The 25,819-nt window shown below is 32.9% G+C and overlaps 2 protein-coding genes across 5 annotated transcripts in view; both read right to left on the reverse strand.

Moving 5' to 3' along the window:
• Positions 1 to 1,262: 1,262 nt before the first annotated feature.
• LOC138309007 (uncharacterized) overlaps positions 1,263 to 25,819 on the reverse strand; it is a 109,492-nt gene continuing 84,935 nt past the window's right edge. For 2 of the 4 annotated variants that reach the window (XR_011206180.1, XR_011206182.1), the window contains exons 3-5: positions 3,998 to 4,238; positions 3,047 to 3,387; positions 1,263 to 2,676 (exon numbers count right to left, since the gene is read on the reverse strand). Coding sequence is in view for 1 of the 4 variants with exons in the window: in XM_069250097.1 (XP_069106198.1) it covers positions 3,296 to 3,387; positions 3,998 to 4,238 (333 nt within the window). In the remaining 3 variants the exon portion in view is untranslated. Of the gene's footprint in view, positions 2,677 to 2,939; positions 3,388 to 3,997; positions 4,239 to 6,334; positions 6,414 to 8,162; positions 8,244 to 25,819 lie in introns of those variants that run through there. The other 2 variants (XR_011206181.1, XM_069250097.1) reach the window with 2 other exon arrangements.
• LOC138309569 (uncharacterized) lies at positions 13,411 to 20,947 on the reverse strand. Its single transcript, XM_069250799.1, has 6 exons — positions 20,897 to 20,947; positions 19,935 to 19,992; positions 17,456 to 17,696; positions 16,790 to 16,922; positions 16,558 to 16,748; positions 13,411 to 16,381 (listed from the first exon to the last, which is right to left on the reverse strand). Exons 1-6 carry the CDS (start codon positions 20,899 to 20,901, stop codon positions 16,026 to 16,028), a joined length of 984 nt encoding a protein of 327 aa, XP_069106900.1. The 5' UTR covers positions 20,902 to 20,947; the 3' UTR covers positions 13,411 to 16,025.

Here is a 25,819-nt window from a genome sequence, read left to right on the forward strand (position 1 = left end):
AAGCTTTTCAATATGTGAAAGGCCTTAAGAAGTCAGATAGCGGGTCTGTAAAATTCCGCATGATTTGTTTACTTGACCTACTTTCATGGTAACCTTTTTTAACTATATCAGACACCAAGAGCGTCAATTGAAGAGTTCCTAGCGTGCAATATATTATTTGGTGCCCCAAAAAAGTTGAACAATTTCAGTCCACTGGATTCTTTTTCCATTACTGCATAGTTTGACCATGTTTTATTGTGTGAATAATAGTCAGACATCGGCTGTTTGACTTACGAAATAAATCCTAGTTATCCATGACATGTAATAGACATCAAAACAACAGTATATCCTTTTGAGAAATTTCTAAGGTCAACATATAAGTTACATCGAAATACATTTCGCTAAACGGAACATTTGCTTAGTAATAAAATAAATAAACCCATGAAACAGAAATAGGAAATACTTCTGACGATTGGTGTAGGAAATATAAGTCATATTGACCTTATTTTGCTTGATGATACAACATATTGTATAGTTCCATATATGACCCTAAAATTAACATTTTGTGATATATAGGCAAAACAAGTTTTTATTTAGATGTAGGTCAAATGTCAATATACATGTCAGTTTGACCGAACTTTGGTACACCAACTTACATGGGATACGTTTTATTCAACTATGTCGTCGCTAAAGCGGCTTTTGATACATGATAGAGCCGAGAGAAGGACAGCTTTCGTTTAACATTTTTAACTCTCAGTACTTTGATATTGGGTAAGAAATAAAGGGGGTAGACGTACAAAAGTGCCAAAAAGTCGGCATATCCAGTGATTCATCGGCACAATATTTTCATGAGTCAAGAAATGATATATGAAGATATTTTTGATTGCTAAAATTTTAGGGTACTCGGGGTTTGTCATTGTTATCTAAGGAATTAATTAAAAACTAATGAAATGAAATTGCTCTATTTTCATGAAAAATTAAGAGCAAAACTGGAATTTGCAAGAAAACCCCAACAGATCTGTTGAAGTATTGTATATCGTTAAAAAGATAATACGAAATGTTATGTTATTACACCAAAATAATTTATCTTTGGGTTTTGTATGCCTAAAATATGATACATTAAAGGCGCACAAGTAGGAATCGGACGTAAAACTTACAAAAGGTGGCGCTGTAGTCGCATGATTAATCTATTCATGGAATAAGTACTGTTCCGATACGTATTATGTGCCGATTGATGTATTCGCACAAAAAAAATCGATCGTGGGCGGCCATGCAACATCAAATTTCCATTAAGGGAGTATAATTTGTGATATGTTAATTTAACTGCTGTTTATGTCAGAGGCAGACAATTCACTTGGATATAACTTGTCGGATATATTCACAAGGTATGGAGGATTACCATGGAAACGTATTAATTTTGAATATACCGCTCTACGTTATGAAATGAAGCAATAACAACAGTTAAATAATATGATTGTTCCTTTTGAAAACCACAATATCAAGATTGAGTGAATTCTACAGGAAACTGCATTGGAATTAAGTGAAAACGGCAAAGTGATAAAAAGAAACCAAAGCTTAATTTTTCAAATTTGTTCAGTAGGCTTTTTGTGATTCTTGGATTAGATATCACACAATCAATCACCGAAAGTATTAATTCGGGAAACGTGGATTTATATGTCATGGGAATGTATTCAAAAAAAGAAGTAATTTAAAAACAGTGAAATTATTGGGACAAGAAATTTAATGAAAGCATTCAATCTTCAAAGAAAGAAAGTGCATGTTTCTACTAAAAATCAAAACATCATTTTAGGAATGTCTGTGCTGTCAAAATACATGTACTAAAGAGTTTGGATTTTCAACACAAGGAGTATTTTTTAGGTAGTGGTTGATATGATTGGATTTATGCCGATGTCCAGGAATCATTATATGAAACAGAATATATGTAATAATGTGTATTATTGAAGTTTTGTATTACATTTATATTTAATTTAATTTGATTTATTTGTTATTAATTTATCTCTCTTTTCACAATGCTGTGTGTAGTTTTGCTCTTTACCTTTCACTGTACATTAGTTTACCTGGACCTGTAGATTAGTTGAAACTAATCTACAGCTACCGGTAAACTAATGTACAGTGAAAGGTGTACTTATCTACAGACAGAACAAGTACTTGAACAATAGTCCAACTAAAGCACGGGTGACAACAAAAGATGACACCATAGCCATGTTTTAAAACAAAATAAATAAATCGAAATTGTTTGTCTTCGGGATATCTCGATAGTTCAATCTTTTGTTCAATGTTCTTGATAATGAACGAATCCACGTCAAGTACATTTGCCTAGTTGATTTAAATGCCTTTCGATCACGTTGCTTTCAGAATGTGTACCGTATCCGTATTTTAAATTCAATTGCCTTCTAAAGATATCTAAAGTAATATTTTGAGTTTGCAACTTTGGAATGCATTTGGAATATTGCCTTGACAAGTTCAATGTGTCGGAGATGTACATGCAGGTAATTATTTCTGATATTTGTTTCGAAACTTGATTCCTATAACTGCGTCTCAGGGGCGCATTTGGTACTGTCGGTAGTTCGATGTCCTCGATGAGACTCAGTGTATTATCTATGACATACCCTACCTTGTCTTCCCATTTGCGTATGAAATAATGACAGCGGGGAAATCGAGAATCACGGATCTTTTCTGAAAAAAAAACCCAACACAACTTGTATTTTTAACATTCTTATTACGTATCTCGTTATTTTCGGTACAAAGTAGTATGTTAAATCATACAAATTTAAATATTGCTTGACATTGAACGTGCTTTAATAATCAATAGAACTGTTGTAATTTTTTGTAAATGCAAAACGCGACCAAAATATGATGAACATAATACATGTATATAATATGTATACACTGAAGATACAGAACTCTTATCAAATACTATATAGTTTACGCTCGGAGCTGAATGTAAGATTAAAGGTAGTCATTGTTTGCATATAAATACTGGTCTAGCAAAAAACGTTTTTATCAGGTTTAATATAACTGAGTATTACCTATATTTGACACTCACGTTCAATATCAGATGGCGTTGACACAATAAATTCCTCCAGAAGATCTCTTTTGTCAGCGATCTCCATCTGTGTTTTGTGCCCAATATCATCATATTCCTGGACTTCTTTTAGATCGTCCCTTTTCTTACACGCTGCTAGCGTTATGATATCCGATCTAACTGTGTCAAGGTTGTATTTATCAACCAATTTCAGATATGTGACGACCCTAGCGGAATATAGCGAGTAGCTGGGCTGCTTGAACACAGGCTTTATGTAGTCTTTGAGGACATCTCTACTTTGAGATAGTAATGTTTCTGTTTGGATTCGTCAGCCAATGGTAGGACCGCCTCTGTTGTGTCTTCTGTACAAGAAACGTGTTATTTTTCGATTTAATCATGACTTTAACCACACAAATATGTTCTTTATTTGTGATCACATAAGCTTGTGATGAATAATTTACGTTATATTGTTAATGACGTCATTACAAGTTATTCTGTATTTGCATATTACAGAGTTATCTGCCCTTGCGGGTAGATAGTGATTGTGACGTCTTGTGTTTGCGAGCGAAATGTCGTAGTTTTCTGAGAAAACGACAACTGTGCTCACAGATTAATTACGTAACAATCAATACCTACCCGCAAGGGAGCTAACTCGGTAATATGCGGAATAACGTCAAAATAGTTTGATCACTCATTTGTGATGGGCCACACGGCATGGCTGAACTGGTATATTATGTGGTAAAAGCCATTGGCGTCGTATTAACATTAAAACACTGGTTGATTTAATTACTCTGACTAGTCGACCAGGAAGTTTCTGCGAAAAAAATAATGAATGATAGGTTTTTTTTTTTAATTTTCGATGTTAATATCCGTATCAATAAAACAGCTAGTTTAACGATTAGTTGGTAGTTTGGGAAAACGAAAAGGAGGCTCTGGCAAGGAAATAAAACTATGTAATAAATAGTGAAATACCTGAGACTTTGTCAGAGAAAAAAGGCAGCAGGCATCTTAAAAATTTTGTCATATCTTCCACTGACTTCCCCGGAAGCGACAACTCCACTTTCCCACTTTCTGTTTGTTGGTCACCCTGCCATTCCTTTTTAAGCATGGCCTCGAACACTGGTGACGCTGACACCAGTAAATCTCTGTTAACATAGAGTCTCTGGTCCTCCACTATCAGTATGACGTCGTTAGGCAGGAAGCCTGGATCTATCTGTATAATACAATACAATGATCAGATCTATAATAGCGACCATTACTAGGTGCCATTTAAGTGTCATGGTAACAAGGTGATTGTTTGGTCATAATTGCTATTTTTGTAGATGTTTTTACCGGGAATCAATACGCCAATTTCGAGAAACCAAAACGACGCGAGTGAAGTAAGATTGATCGTCGATTAGTCCTACCTTTCGGTAAATGTAACGTCATATTTTGTCGTGATGTTTTGTGACAACACAATCAACGAACGGTGACGATACATATACCAGCCCTCTCCTACTATAAAATTGTAACATCTCGGTTTTCATAAATCTCGCACCAAATTAAACATTATATTGTAAGATACTAAAGATATATTCTCTATATAAAATAATATTTATGTCTTATACGTGTAATAATATTAGATAAATAGTCAGTTACTAACCTTCTATAAAGGCATAAAGGGTCAATAAGATGTATAGGGGCAATAACGAGTTTATCGCATCTAGAATCATTGGCTGTTTCATTAGGTCATTGTTTCCAATTCATTTTGTCAAGAATCTGAAATCAAACTTGAATCATGCTGCCAAAGGATAATTAATTTCAAATGATTCAGAAATGAACCAGGTCTACATATTTATTTAAGTATTTCTTTCTGAAATCTGCAATATACTGTATAAGGAACCTGCAGAATAAGTACGAAATATTCTATAAACAAACAATAATTTTGCATTCCTATTGAAAACATCACAAACAACAGTGCCACAAACATCCATGCAACATTTAAAGCACAATCTCCTATATCATCTCTGCATTCTCGCTAAGATAATCACTTAAAGGTTATGCCAATAAATCAATTAAAGAGTGAGGATTAGTTACGAACCCCCACCATTTGTTTATAATCACAGTCGAGAAAACGCTTGAATTATTACGTTTGACTTTCATCGCGTCATCAACTTTAAAACTGGCGTAGGGGAAGCAACTTGCATTTTAAAAAACCCATTTAATTTAGTTTGAGGTATTAAAAATCACTAAAAACAATTAACAAGTAATATATAGTTTTACAGTAATGAAATGGTATATTAAGTTGAAGAGAATGTGTTTAAATTTTGAAGCAAGCGCGAGAGACGCCATATTGCTTCATACAATTTATAACCCCTATAAAATGTTAGGGGGTCACTACATATCGGCTCTTTTACAATCATTTGGTACATTTTTTGTCCGAGTTGCGATAATGATATGTTTGTACGATTCTAATTTGAGTGTGAAGGACAAAGCGTTATGTACATATTATTTACACCTGTAATTAGCGACAATGCCTGTGTATTTGTTAAGAGACCCGACAGACAACAGAATGATAGAGTGGTCTGGACTGGTCAATTACCTATGTATGTTATCCCAAATATGAGTACGTACTATCCATATAAGCAATGCTACCATGGACACTAAAAGTAGCAGAGCTAATAAATCAAAGAAGATTAAATTAAACTCTTTCCTATTTATGCAGGTTAAGTCATATATGTCTAGGCAGTGCTCATACGAATAGAAGAATGTCTTGCAATGTGATTTATTAATATATATATTAAACGTGTCAAAATGATCGTAGAACTCGCAAATTTGAACAAAATAATATTACTAGATTTTTGTTCTTATAAACCTTGAATGCTACTGATAGTTAAATAGTTATTCAAACTATATCTGGATTCATTGGTAAACATAGCGAGTAACCTTTTCCAATGTTATTTCAGTTATCAATGCTATATATGTAAATACAGCTGTATGTGATGTTGTCTTTGACGAGTTGTGTCCCTCGGTTAGATAGTGGGAATATTCAAAAATGTATATCTACAGTACGCGTCAGATTGATTTGTGCTAATCCACTCTCGGAGTTACGAGTGTCACACGAGTGTAGGGGATTAGAACAGCCAGTGTTTCAACACGGGTGTTTACACCGACCGCCACCCGGCGGGAGGCGATTAGTGTAGGGGGTTAAGCTAGTAAAATAGACCCCAACACTGTGGCGGTGTTTGGCTAACAAACCACCTCACGCGTACTGTATATACTTATTTTGGGCAACTCAATAAAGAAAGTAGAACATAAATGTGTCCTTACCTCAATATTGTCCACAACTTCATCATCATTTCCACTATCACTGTCTCCTGAGACTGCAAACGACCAATCTTCCTGTTCTCTATAGTAACGAACGGTAGATTATTGTCATTTTAGTCACTTTTATTCTAACCTTATCTCGCAAATACAGCAAACTGTGTCTTGTTCATCTCTATGTTTTTGTTTTTTGTTTTTTTTTCATTTCAGCAAATTTTATTAACATAATGTTTGCAGTCAAAAGGATTGAATAACAGGCAAAGCCTACACAAATTCTTTCCGTTCATGGATATTAGGTTACAATATTTTGAAATGAATAATTATGTAACAACAAGATATAGAAAAGTTAAGTAATTAGGATATATATACCTATTACATAAATACATACATTCACACGCACACCATTACACATACATAGATTACAAACTTAATATAGATGTTGTGGTTTTAAACGAAGGTATATAAAATAAATACATATTATGAAATATAACATTTTAATATGAATGAAAAACATTAACGTGGTTTGACCAAATGTCATTGTGCATTATTGATGCACAGGCCACAACCATCTTATCTGATAATGTCTGAGCTTAAATGTGTATAATTTTATCTTTATTTACTAATTACATGTTTAATTGAATATTGAGTAGTAAGCAATTATTATAATTAAGTTTAAAGAATCACAAACTAATTAAATGAAAATTGGTTTATTAACACACAAACACAGCATTATTGTTCAACTATGTTTCATCTAAATCAAGGATTATACTATATTCGTAGTAGTCATGACGGAAGAGTAGTCGTGATTGTGTCCATATTCTCCTTTAAGTCCAGATTTCCGAATATCTGGAGCTACTGACGAATACTTCAAGATGGTGTTGTGCTGTTCATGTGGAAATAATGTGTTTGCTGATATGCAAACAAACAATTTTTCCCGAATCACGACTACTGTTCCTTCACGTCTACTGGTAGGGTCCCAGTAAAGGTTTGATAATGAAGTACCTGCTCAATCTAAATTACTATTTTAAATAAACTGGTTATTGTTCGCACTAGATATCACGGCGCATTGGTATTCTGTCATTCGTTTCGCTTCAAATAGATTTATCATATTTATTTGGAATTTTCCATTTTTTTGCTCGTAACAGGCTCGCAAGAAATGTACAAAAATCAAACTTGTATCATAAATCTAATATGAAGGGCAACTCATGACAGATACTCTATTTATGTGCTATCTTCATTATCAAATTATTGTCTGTGCTGTGTGCTCTTGCATCTATGTAAACCACAGAGTCTATAAAATGGACAGTTTGATGCTTATATATCTTATTAACTCATTTTCACGTTTAGTTTCTATAGGGGAAGTGACTTGTGAGTTTAGATATAACATCAGTATGTGCCTATCCGGGCCAGTAGGAGCTAGCCATATTTGATTTCCAATCAACCGGAAATATTTGTATCGTGTATGAGTTGATGTTACTTTCGCTTTCGTTACTTAGATTCCCCGAATTTCGAAACCAAAACGTAAGTATTATTGATGGTTCAAAGATATGACATAATTCAGTAAGACCGTTTAGTTAATCTGATTACATAAGTGGACATCGCTCTGCGTTCTGTTCATAACAAATACGTTCTCATTTAGTCTTATAATACAACGGTCGCCAAAGTAAATATGCATTTGTACACAATATAGCCCCGTAATAGCCCATAATGTTGATGAAGTTGACCAAAAGGCCTGTTACATCTAGCTCACAACCGTGTATAGATATTAATGTATATTATTTTGTAATCTTTTGTAATTTGTATCTGTATGTATATATAAATACCGTATACTTACGCCATCTCATCACCTTTCGTTTTACTGAAACTGAGGTAGACATGCGCAGTGTGCATATGATGTACATACAGTACTTGTTGTATTAGCAACGATCACGTCATATGGTCTATTTTTAGTCTCCCATGAATACCCGAACTTGATATTATGAAATATTCGTTCGATTTAATATGCATAGATACATTGAAAGGAAATGTAAGCAAAGACATACATGTATTTCTGGAATCATTACGGGGACAGGGTTATGAGCAATACAAGGGAAGTAACTCCTGTGACGCTGTCGTAAATAACAGGTGTGATATTACGTTAATCTGATACACGTCTTTCTGAACAGGGTTATTATCATAATAGCATCCTGGCATTAACTTCTTATATCATAAGATGTATCTCTGTGAATTATTTGTATTTTGAATGAAAATCTCAAAACGAAATTGTTCAACTTGAGTGGTGATTTTTCGTTAGCTTTCTTTTTTTCGGATTTTGTGATACTGGAGACTCGGAAAGGAAAACCGTACTCTATAGTTATAAGGAAACCTGTATGTGTGTAATACTCTATAGTTAAATGAAAACAGTATGTGTTTAATACTCTATAGTTATAAGTAGACCTCTATATGTGTAATACTCTATAGTTATAAGGAAACCTGTATGTGTGTAATACTCTATAGTTATAAGGAAACCTGTATGTGTGTAATACTCTATAGAGATTGAACAGTGTTTTGATTGCGTTAAAGGTGGTATGAACGCAATGGGATACAGACATATTCAATGTAGCGCGTTAGCGCTACATGTAGAATATGTCTGTATCCCATTGCGTTCATACCACCTTTAACGCAATCAAAACACTGTTCAATCTATATATTTACATAAATAAATCTACTTTTACGTAAAAATTTAAAACGGTGATGGTTGCTAAGTTGGGTAACTACGGTAGTCAGGATGACCGAAGATATAGTTCCGATTGTTGAATGTTATAGCTGCAGTTTGGTTTGAAATACAATAATGACACTTTTCAATTATTTTCAACATATATTTTTTTTTTCAATTTGATGATATATCAATAATGTCCATTTCGAATAAAAATTGAGATAACCAAAGCGGAACGACTACCGGTATGTATCGTTGTCAGGGTAGGGATGCGGTCCGAAGTGGAGCGAGCCGCCATATTTGATTTTCAACCGAAGAAAGTGACTGTGATTTAGCCTTTTGATGGTATGACCGTTGAGCTGCTGAATGTTTGTCATGTATGTATCGGTCTAAGAACGCGATTTAGACTAAATTTTTCATAGTCATGACTTTTATTTTATTGTACGGAGGATAGACAAGTGTTTGCGTATGTGTAGGCCTATTTTGAATGCCAAGACGCCCCCATTAAGCTGATGATACTGTTTCGGATAGGCTACCTGTATAATGTTTTTTTTTCTGGAAACCTGTATATGATCTGTTAACCTATTGTTCGCTTAGACGCTCCCAGAATTGTTCACCGACAATAAGATGTTCTGTATATTTAGGTGAGATAAGTGACCGTACACACATGTACAACTGACGTAACTATGGGATTCCCCGAACATTCCCGAGGAAAGCCCCCGGTTGTAGCCCTGACCAGCGATTCATTTTGTAGTTTATTACCGTTACAATGCTTGAACACATGTTTTGTTTTGATGTCAAATACATATCTAATTGGATGTAATAAAAACTCTTTATTGTTATTTTAAAATCCGTCAACTTATGACGCAAAATCTTATCGAAGCGTGAACTAGAAATAGTCCGAACCTGCACTGCTTTTGTATTCATACGTCATTGCGTTTACGCTAATTTGAACGCAACTCCCCTCCCGTTGACTATATAGGGACATATGTAAATACTCTATAGTTATAAGTAGACCTCTATATGTGTAATACTCTATAGTTATAAGGAAACGTCTATATGTGTAATACTGCATAGTTACATGTATAAGGAAACCTGTATGTGTGTAATACTCTATAGTTATAAGGAAACCTATATTGGTGTAATACTCTATAGTTATAAGGAAACCTCTATATGAATTTTATAATACTCTTTAGTTATAAGGACATCTCTATATCTGTAATACTCTTTCACTTTAATGAAACCTCTATACATATTGTGTAATACTCTATAATAATAAATTAACGTCTATATGTGCAATACTCTATAGTTATAGGAAAACCTGTATGTATGTAATACTGCATAGTTATAAGGAAACCTGTATGTGTGTAATATTCTATAGTTATAAGGAAACCTCTATATGTGTAATACTCTATAGTTATAAGGAAACCTGTATGTGTGTAATATTCTATAGTTATAAGGAAACCTGTATGTGTGTGATATTCTATAGTTATAAGGAAACCTGTATGTGTGTAATACTCTATTGTTATAAGGAAACCTGTATGTGTGTAATACTCTATAGTTATAAGGAAACCTGTATGTGTGTAATACTCTATAGTTATAAGGAAACCTGTATGTGTGTAATACTCTATTGTTATAAGGAAACCTGTATGTGTGTAATACTCTATAGTTATAAGGAAACCTGTATGTGTGTAATACTCTATTGTTATAAGGAAACCTGTATGTGTGTAATACTCTATAGTTATAAGGAAACCTGTATGTGTGTAATACTCCATTGTTATAAGGAAACCTGTATGTGTGTGTAATATTCTATAGTTATAAGGAAACCTGTATGTGTGTAATATTCTATAGTTATAAGGAAACCTGTATGTGTAATATTCTATATATATAAGAAACCTATGTGTGTATATCTATGTTTAAGGAAACCTGTATGTGTGTAATACTATGTTATAAGGAAACCTGTATGTGTGTAATACTCTATAGTTATAAGGAAACCTGTATGTGTGTAATACTCTATTGTTATAAGGAAACCTGTATGTGTGTAATACTCTATTGTTATAAGGAAACCTGTATGTGTGTAATATTCTATAGTTATAAGGAAACCTGTATGTGTGTAATATTCTATTGTTATAAGGAAACCTGTATGTGTGTAATATTCTATAGTTATAAGGAAACCTGTATGTGTGTAATATTCTATAGTTATAAGGAAACTGTATGTGTGTAATACTCTATAGTTATAAGGAAACCTGTATGTGTGTACATTGTAATACTCTATAGTTATAAGGAAACCTGTATTGGTGTAATATTCTATAGTTATAAGGAAACCTGTATGTGTGTAATATTCTATAGTTATAAGGAAACCTGTATGTGTGTAATACTCTATAGTTATAAGGAACCTGTATGTGGTAATATTCTATAGTTATAAGGAAACCTGTATGTGTGTAATACTCTATTGTTATAAGGAAACCTGTATGTGTGTAATATTCTATAGTTATAAGGAAACCTGTATGTGTGTAATACTCTATTGTTATAAGGAAACCTGTATGTGTGTAATATTCTATAGTTATAAGGAAACCTGTATGTGTGTAATACTCTATTGTTATAAGGAAACCTGTATGTGTGTAATACTCTATAGTTATAAGGAAACCTGTATGTGTGTAATACTCTATTGTTATAAGGAAACCTGTATGTGTGTAATACTCTATAGTTATAAGGAAACCTGTATTGTGTAATACTCTATTGTTATAAGGAAACCTGTATGTGTGTAATACTCTATAGTTATAAGGAAACCTGTATGTGTGTAATACTAAAACCTATGTGTGAATTATAAGGAAACCTGTATGTGTGTAATACTCTATAGTTATAAGGAAACCTGTATGTGTGTAATACTCTATAGTTATAAGGAAACCTGTATGTGTGTAATACTCTATAGTTATAAGGAAACCTGTATGTGTGTAATACTCTATGTTATAAGGAAACCTGTATGTGTGTAATACTCTATTGTTATAAGGAAACCTGTATGTGTGTAATACTCTATTGTTATAAGGAAACCTGTATGTGTGTAATACTCTATTGTTATAAGGAAACCTGTATGTGTGTAATACTCTATAGTTATAAGGAAACCTGTATGTGTGTAATACTCTATTGTTATAAGGAAACCTGTATGTGTGTAATACTCTATAGTTGTTATAAGGAAACCTGTATGTGTGTAATACTCTATTGTTATAAGGAAACCTGTATGTGTGTAATACTCTATAGTTATAAGGAAACCTGTATGTGTGTAGATATTCTATCTTGTTTATAAGGATAAACCTGTATGTGTGTAATATTCTTTAGTTATAAGGTAAACCTGTATGTGTGTTCATTGTAATACTCTATAGTTATAAGGAAAACCTGTTATTGGGTGTAATACTCTATAGTTATAAAGGAAACATGTATGTGTGTAATACGTCTATAGTTATAAGGAAACCCTGTAGGTGTGTAATACTCTATAGTTATAAGAGAAACCCTGTATGTGTGTGTAATACTCTCTTCGCTATAATGAAACTACTATCTAATACTCTGTAGGTAATACTCCTATATGTAATACAAGTCTAAAGAAACGTCTATATGTGTAATACTCTAAAGTTATAAGGAAATCTGTCTATTGTGTGTATTTCTGCATAGTTACCATGAATATAAGGGAAACCTGTATAATGTGTAATACTCTATAGTTATAAGGAAACCTGCATGGTTTTATTACTGCATAGTTAACATATGTATATAAGGAAACCATCTATAGTGTGTGTATTACTCTATTGTTATAAGAAACCTGTATGTGTTTTATACTGCATAGTTTACATGTATAAGGAAACTGTATGTGTATTACTCCATTGTTATAAGGAAACCTGTATGTGTTTTATACTGCATATTTTACATGTATAAGGAAACCTGTATGTGTGTAATACTCTATTGTTATAGGAAACGTCTATATGTGTAATACTGCATAGTTACATGTATAAGGAAACCTGTATGTGTGTAATACTCTAATGTTTATAAGGAAACGTCTATATGTGTAATACTGCATAGGTTTACATGTATAAGGAAACCTGTATGTGTGTAATACTCCATTGTTATATAAGGAAACCTGTATGTGTGTATTACTCCATTGTTATTAGGAAACGTCTATATGTGTAATACTCTATAGTTATAAGGAAACGTCTATATGTGTAATACTCTATAGTTATAAGGAAAAACATACATGTGTAATTTGCTACAGATACAGTTGTATTTACATTTATTGGATATACAAAGATGTACAAAACCAATACGAAAATAAATATTAATTATGTTTATATGAGCCAAGCATATTATTATACATCAAAACGACAATAAACGAAATCATATATTCTTTTTATTTCCTCTAAAACTGAAGATTACATTAAAGAATAACATTTAACATGAAAGCAATAAACAAAACAGCAACAGATATTTGAAAAAATATGTATAAGTTCAATTCTTATAATTAGTAATTAGTTGAGATTAAATCGTAATAAAGGTAACCTGCTTTCAGTCTATACAAACAATTACATTGTTTAATCTGAACTCCTATAAATCACTATTTGAAAAAACAAAGGCTAATTCTTTACCAAACAAGATATTACTTATATCAAAATCTGTTAAATAATGAAGCGATTACATGAATTCTAATCCAAAATTGTTTACCAAAAACCACCAATACTCACGAATTTCACCACGAATCACGAATTTTATCACCATGCAAAATGATATGGGTAACATGATCATTAAAAAGCATTCCACAATATTGACATAATTCTATATTATATGATATTCGTGAGTCTACACACACATTCAAAATACAATGTACATGGCTATAATATTGTAGGAACTTAACACCGAGTTTTAACACTGATCTTTAATCAAATGTGTGTACATTTTTAAACAAGTTTTCGCCAATGTTTTTCAGCAGAAGTATCAGCTATAATCCAGTCAGTGGATGTATCATATAATGCGTGTTTTCGTACAAATATTCTAATGATGTCTGGTATAAAAGCTTGTTATTTTTCTGTATTCAAAACGTACGTTAAACTATAAGGAAACAAAAAATGGTTTATCACAAAACTACTAACCATGGCAATAATTCGTCTCACAAACGATAATTTTCTGTAGTCAATATACATGATTCAATGGTAACACAACCGAGGAACTGATACACAGGTGTCAGTCATGGTTCTTATTCAAAAGCCTTGAACAGATTTGACAATGAAATTCTGCGGTCGTTCTAAGATATTTATCTCTGAATTATTGAGGAGCCACAACTCGCATCCGAATAGAACAGATGGACAAACCTTAAAGGCTAATTTATCAATAGTTACAGGTTTAAGAGCATTAGGGTGAGCACCTGACCTTAGAAATGTCATAATATCATCTTTTAACTTGCAACATGTTATTAAGTTCTTTCGACACTATTTCTATTGTGATTTAACAATATACTTATGTGTTTTATTTCAGTAAATACTGGTAGGACACAATTGTAAAGTAAAAATATCAGACACATTAAAACGCATTAAACGCATTAAAACACCATACTATTACTTTTACGTGAAGAGAACGCCACCTCACATATGTTTACCATTTCTTGCAAACTGTGATGATTTGTACTTAAAAGACACAGGTCGTCCGCTTGAGTGGGTATATCAGCTTTTAAATCAACAATCCGCTGTGCCTTTGCCACATATTTCTATTTCATTTAATAATTCATTGATGAAAATCAGATACATTTTGGCAGAGAGTGACCCCCTTGTAAAATTCCTCTCTCCATTAAAACACGTTTGGACATCAAATTGTTATACGTAATACATTTTTTATCATTGCTATACATTTTAAGGATAACCCATAATTTGCCTATAAACCCAGTTCCATTACATTCATGTATATAAACTGATGTACCGAGAGTACATAAATTGTTTTGGTACGCGGACTTTTGTCTGATTGGAAAGGTATTCGAACATAAAAGTTTATTCTGTTTGAATCTATCACCATAAACAACTGGTCATGCATTACATTCCACAACGTAATACAAAGGTCTATAAACGTATATAACACATTTAGTACATATATATAAATTTGCAATAGCAGCCTCTAAATAACACAACAGTAAATTAACTATGTACAGTTTATCATTTATCAAAGTAAACACAACAAAAATCACCGTGGTCCACATTATGGGGTTCTTGCTTCTTGGAAGAAATACATATGTTTTAATATTCGTATTCGTGAAATCATTGTAAATTACCATATACATTTTTAAGCTTTATATTTATGAAGCACATAGCATATTTCAATATCGAGGAAAAGAAATCATGATATACATCAAGATGTAATTATAAGCACTGTGTGCCAGATGTGAACAGACATAAGCCTGTTGATTAATTGTAATCATAATATTGATGTTAATTCCGGCTCAATTGTATGGTATTTTCCTTTTTAAATATAGGTATATGTATGAAAACCTAATAATTCGGAAACATGCCTTTTCCGGCTTTCCGAGGGTTGTTTAGACAAGTCATTCTGTAATTCTTGATCACTTATTTCAAAATCGAGTCTCAGTAAAATAAATCAAAAATAAAATAAAATAAACACAAATACATCAACATCTGATAATCACCACTACTTGTTTGTTACAAATACAGATGTGATCACAACAGTCATCACCCGGATAAATATAAAACATAAATATGAACAAGTGCAATAAATTATGTTATCTAAGAAAATATGGTATCTGGTGTGTATTACAAAATGAGATATTTGGGATATACTATTGTTATTTATATTCTTGTTAATCTGACACTACTTAAGGGAGTTACATTTGTCCAGAGATGTGGAAATTATTTATTTAAAGAGATTACATACATCGTTTTAATTATTCAAACCAAAGAAGATGTAGTATAATGAACAACTCAATATTGAAAATATGTATAAAACTTTGATATAATTTATAGTTTACGACAACTTAAGTAAATGTTTATTGATGACTTCATTCTCAGCATTTCCACCGGTTCGGAAAAGTCTCTTCCAGCAGTTTCTGAATTGCTCATTAGTAACTTTATTGCTGGATAGTTTTGTTATGCATTTGTTATAAATTGTACTTATTTCTAAAGTATCGGAGAGAGAAAGACATAACAGAAGTTCTCCCATTGGTGTTGATGATGCATTATTATAAGAAACAGAATTCTCGAAATCCTTGATGTGATTCAATGTCTGTTCTAGAAGTAAATGTACACAATCTTTCCGTTTCCGCAGAAAATAGGCATCGACATGGTGTACGTTTCCAAATGGCCTTTCAGGATGTATTTTCTCTAGAAAACAAAAGAAAATTATTAAAATTGACGAAGAAAATATTAAACTCGAACTACTTTGTTGTATCTTCCATATGTTTTCAACATGTGTCATCAAAATAATCAACCACGAGCGTTTTTTCGGTTGGTAATGAAGATAGCAATTATTGTCCATAGAGAAGAAACAAAACACTTACGTTCAATATCAGATAGTGGGGACATAAATAAAGCCTCAAAAAGTTTGGAACTCTTGCTAGCAATACCCAGTCGCAAGGCTTCTCCAATGTCGTCGAACCCCTCTACTGCTTCAAGTGTCTCCATTTGTTCGCAGGCTGCTACACTAACAAGAACTGTTTTAATGACAGATTGTATGTGTCGATGTATTACACTGTTCGAACCATTGCAGATAATTGACAATTTGAGACACACTAACAAGAACTGTTTACAAGAACTGTTTTAATGACAGATTGTATGTGTCGATGTATCACATCAAAACATTCTGATAGCAAGGCCTCTGTTTGGTATTCATCTGCCAAAGGTAGGACGGTGTCAAGTGTTTCTACTGAAAACAACAATTGTTGGCATTGTAACACATCATGGGCAATATTTCTATCACAACAGTATGGATCTATTCCGTCTTTGCATATTACAGAGTTAGTCCCCTTGCGGGTATGTATCAATTGTGACGTCATTATTTTGTTAACTGAATTAAATTTCCTCCTTAAAACTACATCACTACGTCACAATCAATACCTACTCGCAAGGGCAGATAACTGTAATATGCAAATACAGAATATGAACATAGAAATTATAAAAAAAATATAAAAAAAAAATTATAAAAAAAACTTAACTATTATTTTCGATTTGAAATTATTGCATTCGTTTAATGGCTGAAAAGTGAAATGATTTGCTTTCTTTTATTAATGATTCAATAATACAAAACAGCTGTAATTATTCGCGAAAGATTTCATCTCTCATCTTCCAAAACAAAGGGGTTTGCAATGATCGAAATCAAAGTCAAAAGTTTCCATTCTTTGGAATTTGTGATACTCCCCGAATGTGCGAGCACACAGTCAATCTGAGTCTATAATGTACCTGATACTTTGTCAGAGAAAGAAGGTAGGAGACACCTCATGAATGTTGTCATTTCATTCATTGACTTCCCCGAGAACGATAACTCAACTTTCCCACTTTCTGTTTGTTGGTCACCCTGCCATTCCTTTTTAAGCCAGGCCTCGAACACTGGTGACAATGACACCAGTAATTCTCTGTTAACATAGAGCTCTTCGTCTTCCACTCTCAGTACCATGTCGGTACACAGAAAACCGGGATCTATCTGTAAGTGGTACACCATACAACAATTTGTCCTTAGGCATTATCTTTAACATTGGTATATATCTGTTATCGCAAGCTTAAAGGGACAAACTTATTGTAGGGTGTCTACATTTATGTATGTGGATGTAAGGCTGATTTTACATAGATCCGTTTTATTTTGGTCCTTAAGACAGGGACATAATTTATCAAGAGAAACATACCCTCGACATATACACACTCTGTATTTTAGATTTGGTAAATTAGGCCATAAACAAAGATAAACAAATAATGAACATATTCAGCATGTAAATAACCCATTGGCACGGGATAAAAAAGATTACGTCATTATGGAACCTCATTTTGATCTCCTGACGTTAATTAATATCAATACCTGTAAAATATCCATATTCAATTAGCTCCCGTGTTGTTCTAAGCATGCTTAAAACATAGTTTTGATTTCATCTATTGTTGTTTCTGTACTTTATCTCCCGAATTATTGGAACATTACTTGTAACTGTCCTAATTGTTACCTTTAACTATCTTATTAGTGACTCTAATATAAGACAATCATTTATAAGACAGTAAAAGGTAGCATATGTCAGAGTTACACAATACGGATGAGTATATGTCTCCGGGCATAATCCCATAATAATGTTAACACACAACACACAGCCTACATAACATAACACATAACATATAAATCAAATCAATTACAATTTATTCATTGTGATAACAAGTACTGTGATGAATAATCAATTCGAAATATAAATATAAAGAATAATTGGTATATATCAGACAGCGTATTAACCAGTGAACAACAGAAAATAACTCAATATTAAATTATTTCTTAAACACAAAAGGTGATTGTGTTTTTAAATAATATTCAATATTAACAATACAGGAGAGGTTACACGTGTGACGCTGTCGTACTAACTGAAAAAATACCACGTCACAGTCATTAATACAGCTGGTTGCAATTTAAATGGCGGAAAAAAATTCGCTTCAGGGAAATGTTTTGTCACTAATAAACCCAATCTAATTAACATAGTGAGAGTGCATCGTACCCCAGCTATTTCCATGTAACTGAAGAAAGTGCGTTTTATGTTATAAATCTCACCGTTTCTTCAATCACTCCAACACGATCTCAAAATAGTGCCTGATATCATCACGGTTTTTTGTAAACAGTTTGCATTGTGCAAATTTCCGAATGTAGCAGGTTGGATACTTGCTTCCTCTTTTTTGTAAAATGTGTTGCTTTGAGCCTGGAAATTGTAACTTATGACGTTCAGTATGGTCTGCTTACCCGATATTGTTGTAAATGCAATTGGTAGGTCAGACTTCCTGATGTCATATTTTTTAATTTTTTTTTTTTTTTTTTTTTTTTTTTGTGCATGCAAGTTTATTCTTACGTTATTATCTGGTACGAATAAATGAATATTGAGGATCTAATGTCGTTACAGTTGGTTGTGTATACATTTATATACTTGTGTAAATTGTCAGTCTATTGGATATAGACTGCTGAAATTTCTTAAGTTATTTTAATATAAACTGTATGTTGGATAAATTCATGAAATAATCCAGTACGTCATGTTTTTCATATGTGTTTTACCTAAAAAGCAGGTTTCTTTTTTTTACGTTATATGATCTTTACTGAGAAAATCAGAACAGTGTCAATTTATTACATAACAGGTTTTTTATGTCATATATTTTATCATATGAAGATGATGTTAAATCGTAATTCAATTTACAAAATTATTTCAGACAACAGCTGCCAACTATCTTCCTGTATATCTGATGAAGTCAAGTTGACTTGTCATCAACCTCTTGATACCGCCTATATTATTATCCATTAACTGCCACACATACTGACGGATAACATCTGCCAGATAAACTTGTGCTTTATCCGTCAATACCAAATGCTTTATCCGTCAATACCAAATGCTTTATCCGTCAATACGTTCACGTGAAATTGTTCCACATCCGGCAGTAGTTATCTGTCAGTATGTGCGGCTGTTTCAGGATAAATAAGGATATATCATTGAGATTAAACATTTTGTCAGAAATAAACACTTCTATATATAACTATATAGAATACAGTATATACTGTATATAGTTTCGGCATTTTATGGCACATCAAGAATATAAAGAACGGTCATCTTTTCACAAATAAGAAACCTTTACCTTTACTAAATACATGTCATTCAGTTTCCTTCCAACGTTCAGCCATTGTTATGGATAGACTTAACGATATCGTTCTTACCTTCACTTTTTTCGCTGCTGGGCCATTTTCATCAGAGGATTCGTCAGTTGATGGTTCTCTGTATAAGGTATGGACACAAAGGGAATGCAAATTTAATCTGGTCTTAGAAACATATGACAAAATAACATTTTGAGATTGATCACAAAATGAAAACAAAACGCAAAATACTTTTTTATGAGCACAAATATAATAAAAAAATAAATCTCGCATATGTTTATAGATTCAACATCTTATCATTACTATGAAACAGTTATGTAATAAACACTTGCTATTCTACAGGTGGATTTTGCTTGGCTGCACTCGTAGTTGAATAAGTGAATGTAAACTTGTAGTTGAATAAGTGAATGTAAACTTGTAGTTGAATAAGTGAATGTAAATGTATATCATAAATATATGCATATCCTAACCAGTAGGAGCTAACGTCGCTGTCCGTGTATTATGTGCACTCATCCGGAAATATTTTCGTGTAGGTATAAGGCTACTTTCACTTTTGTTACTTAGATTCCCAGAAGTCCGATATATGTATGTGTCTTATTGTTACATGGAAATGACGTGAATAAGTAAGGATCTTTCTGGAATGTATGGATCCATGTAAAACAAAAGTTGTCCAAGAAATACAATTAATATTCTTTTAATCTGACATTTTTCCTCACTAAAGTGAATAATTTATTTCACCTTATTACAAAAGTAGCTCACGATCGCTGTAGGTTATATTCATACAATATAATGCACCCCAGGATTAGGTGTATACATTTGTACAGAGTATAACACCTTACTAGTCCATATATTTAATGGCGATTATGTATAATAGCAGCGAACTTCTTTAAATGACGGACGATAGCCTTATCATAGTATATACATATATCTACATATATAAGAAATAAAAACAATAACGACTGACTAGTGAGCGCTTTCGCCCCATTCAAGGGAGCTCTTCAGACTGTTTATATATATATACTTACGCCATAGCTTATCGACGTTCGTCTTCCTCGGGTAAAAACGTAGATTAACTAGACATGCGTAGTGTGCACATTATGTACCTTAGTTTGTTGTATTAGCAACGGCCATGACAAAATAATTATATATAAGGTATATTAGCAACGGTCACTTGCTCTGTAGGGCGTAGGAATTGTACCTACTGCCTCAATTACATGATCGTAAAAGGCGACTAAATTTAGAATCTATTTTTTTATCGTCTTCCTAACTACCTTATTTTGTTCTTCCTAACGTCTCCCTTGACATCGCCTCACTTTTGACCTCCTGTTGAGCGCTCGTCCATGTCAGGTCGCATCATAACAAAGTCCCAGGCGTATAACGGCATATCCCTGTCACCTCTTAATATATAACGACATAATCATCCGGCCAAAATAATCACGATCAATTATCCGTGATAATTTAGTCGACTTGCAATAATGAAGGTGACTTTTCTTGATGTTGTAAGTCAACATTTGATAACTAATATAAGATAGCTAGATATAAAACTGTGAGGGAAATAAAAATGTAAACAAAGAAATATTATTGTGAATACTATGGATTCAGACAGGGTTCATGTACAACACTAAAAGTGATTGTGTTTTAAAATAATATTCAATATTAACAATACAGGAGAGGTTACACGTGTGACGCTGTCGTACTAACTGAAAAAATACCACGTCACAGTCATTAATACAGGTTGCAATTTAAATGGCGGGAAATAATTCGCTTCAGGAAAATGCTTTGTCACCAATAAACCTAATCTAATTAACGCAGTGAGAGTGCATCGTACCCCAGCTCTTTCCATGTAACTAAAGAAAGTGCGTGTTATGTTATAAATCTCACCGTTTCTTCACTCCAACACGATCTCAAAATAGTGCCTGATATCATCACGGTTTTTGGTAAACAGTTCGCATTGCCCAAATTTCCGAATGTATCATGTTGGATTCTTTTATAAAAGGGATCCTTTCACACTTAAAACTGTAAGAGATGTCGTCAATACTTTTATCGACGTTTAACTGATCGAATATGTCAACACCAAGAAGGGGCCTATTACATATAATACTGTAAGCTTACCATTCCAGCCCTGTACTTTATTTCGCAAAACTCGTACAATTCAGGGAAAGCCCCATAGCTAGGTAATCAATTGTCAAAATATGATGTCCTGTTCTTCTTGAACCCTAACAAATGATGATATACTCATGTAACGGTTATATCCAATAATTCCTGTGGTCAGATAATTTAGCTATAAACATGCATGTTTGTAAACATGTTGATTATAAGTAGGTATCCAGAATGATCTAAATGTATTTCCAGAAAGTTGTGTGTGTTTATTTGTTTATTGTTTTAGTTAGATATTTCTAGAAGTAGAAGGTTTTCCAATATTCTTGATTTAGGGTTTAGTTTTATATGCTCCAGTAGTGTAAGGCTAACCAGAACTATAAAGAGACCTGTAATTAGAGCTCTGAAGAACTAGTTTATGTATTATCAAGAACTGCACAGAGCCATATTACATGGAACTTTACAACACTATCTGTAGACATTCATAGTCCTTGTAGATTTGTGAACATTATTAATCCGGAACCTGGAAGGATAAAGTAATATACAAGGACATTCCCGTACATATACATTGTAAGTAACACTTTAAATTCCAGTATTACTCTTGTAACACCACCAATGATTTTAGATATTGTAAACTTTATCTGTATAATATTGTATATATCATTAAATTGTGTATAGCTGCTGGTTTCTTCTTTCTGTTATTTTTGGTCGTAACAATTCTCTTTGTAATGTTTTTCTTTCACAATATATACGGAAACCTCTGAACCCTTGTACTAAATATCGTGTTTTCTTAAAGATTGACCAGGAGTTGTGTCCCCTTCAATAGTGCTTGCAATGTTAATTCTATTCTATCAATATTATCACATATTGTTGTAACCCAATGATTGATGATCAGAACCATCATCCCATTTACCCATCCCAATTAACCTGACAGATCCACATTAACATTATCACATGCACCAGATAAATCTGATTTAATTTGGATATGTAGAGGAGCGTGATCTGAGATTTCTGTGAAACTAGACAATAAAATTATCAATAATAAGAATTAGCTGGGGATGCACGATAAGAAATTCAATTACACTCATACCGCTTCTAAAATGGAATGTACAATCACTGGAAAAAAAGGAAATGTATTAATTCCGTCCATTATTGTTAGACCAGATGTCTATAATAAATTTAACAGTTTTATGTCAGGGTTAATTCGATTATCAAGACCAACATCTGGTACATGTATCATATGTAAACATGTTGTTGTATATTCTAATTTATATAGTCTTGCTTAATAAAATCATCATCCATACGTTTCTGCTATTTAAGTGACCAAAAACTAAAACGTCACCTTAGTTGAGTAGTAATTAGGATGGACGGGAGGGATGTATATACACCTGCCAAGTATAAATTATTTGATATCCAATCTAATTGTATCTAGTGTATTTAAGAATATTTCATTAACTGTGACATTTTTGTTCAGAATTTCTTTTCCTCCTTGTGCATGTCTTATTATTAATTATCGAGGAATTAGATAATCATATCTGCAAATATAAAGAGAAAAATCATTTGATATCTAATATTCATTCAAAAATAATATATCATATATACTAATATAATTAGTAAACGTTTTTTACTCTAATTTGCTTTTGAGACCACCATTAATGTTACATGAGGCTATATTTAGCTGTCTCGCATTGTGTCCAATCTTTGTGTTTCGCTCTGAGGGCTTGTAATAAGTGAATTTTCCTTTCTTAATATTCTTGTTAATCGACAACCCAAATCTCCGTGACGGTGATCTCTATGCCGATAAATTTTCCTTTTATTGTTTTTTTTTATTTGTGCTTCTTTCTAATGTCTAACGAACAGATATTTTCAGTGATACACAGACAAAATGTCCTAAGCTCATATTGACTATAAATTGACCAGAAACTAGGGTTAAAGGTTAAAATGCTCATCTGAAATTGGCCTGAAATGAGCAGAATTTCACATGAAATGTGACCTGAAATTCGGGTCAAGAAATCTGAACCTGAACTTGACCAGGATTTATGTTGAAATTTGACCTGAAATTCAGGTCAAGAAACCTGATCCTGAAATTGACCAGAATTTTAGGGCATAAAATGTTGACCTGAAATTGATCAGAACTTCTGAATTTCTTGACCTAGTATTCCGTTTATGAAATATTACCTGCCAAATGCCTCTTCTTTGGGACAATCTACAACTTTTTATTTCTAAAGAAAACTATCAATGCCTCTTCAGAAGTGTTCCAGGCACGTTGCATACGTGGGAGGTCCTGCTTTCGAAAGAACGTTTGGTTAGCTTAGACATGGAAGTGGTTTTCTTTAAAAATACGTACAATGCATTTGTTTGGGGTTTTTTTCAATTTACAAATTCAAACGAGAGTTAAAGTTACATTTTGGTAATATTGCTTATCATAAAATAAGAAATTTCGGAAGCATTGAACACAAAACTACTTTCAAACTCTGACCATTTCAATGTGATTTAATTTCGAGATTTATAGTGGTTGAACTATGCTGGACATTTTTTTAGCGATATTTTTTGCCAAAAGTAATTCGTTAACTCTAATCCGTTCTTTATTTTGTCGACTTGACAAAATAATGAATTAATGTTAAATATCGCTTACTATATAAACACGTTCTACTAAGACAATATACGCTTTAAATAGAAAACATCCTCGTAATCTCAACAGCAGATCATTCTATCAGTATACTGCGTGTTCATTCGGAGTTTATAAGGAGCTTAAATAAACAAGAATATCGTTTAGTACTTTGGATATTAATAATGTAAACTTGGAGTTTAGGTATATATACAATGTAAGGTTCGGCATTAAATCCACACATATCATATAAAACATCGGTCTTGGTGGCGGCTAAAATCGGGAAATACCGAAAACTACAGTGTAATAATAGATACACGAATGTTTAAAGTAAAGTTTGTTGTTTTTTATTCCTAAATTTTAAAACAAGCAGCCACGAAAACAACGACAGTTGGTATTCAAAAGAAATGCCAAATTTATCCATCAAAGCGAATATTTTGACGACAGCCACTTATGTGAGTGTGTCACCTTTTATTCATACAGAATTTAAATAAAGTCAAAATACGTGCTGACTGAACTGTGACAACCATGTCACGTCTACCATGATATTATCTGGTGTTTGTATCTGATGAGAGGGAATAGAAACTCTCTGACAACTCATTCTGTCGACAGACTGCATTGTACACATTATACGTCACGACCCGGTGCCTTGTAAAGGTAATCGTGTACATACAGTGTACCACTATGCGAAAACAGAAAAACGAAAAAAATTCATAACAGGAAGAACATCTCGAGCTCAATAACAGCACATGCGTTACACATGAGCCTTTGCTCCTTACGCTGGAGAGAATAACATTCAGACATAGTATGCCCTACTTTCTTGCAGTAATTACAAACAGGACCAGAAGGAGACCCCACACCTGCCCTATGATCTGTTTTAGAATCAGACTTAGTCTTATCACCTAATTTAGGTTTGTCGTTAGAAGGGCCACTAAAGGTTGGGTTCCTAGGCTGACCAAATTTACTAGTACCTGTGGTACTGTTTTTGTCTTGAGAACTGTTTTTAACAAATGAGCCTTTGTGGGTGAGAGCGTAATCATCAGCCATTGTAGCTGCTTCACTAAGTGTTTCAACTTTTCTCTCATCTAAATGAGTTTTTATGTTTGTGTGGACACAACGTTTAAACTCCTCTATCAACAATAATTGCCTCAATTTACCGAAATCCTCATCAATTTCTTTAGAATCACACCACCTATTAAATAATTGTTCCTTTTCTCTGGCAAATTCTACATGAGTTTGTTCA

The sequence above is a fragment of the Argopecten irradians genome, chromosome 15, assembly GCF_041381155.1.
Source record: "Argopecten irradians isolate NY chromosome 15, Ai_NY, whole genome shotgun sequence".
NCBI lineage: Eukaryota > Metazoa > Mollusca > Bivalvia > Pectinida > Pectinidae > Argopecten > Argopecten irradians.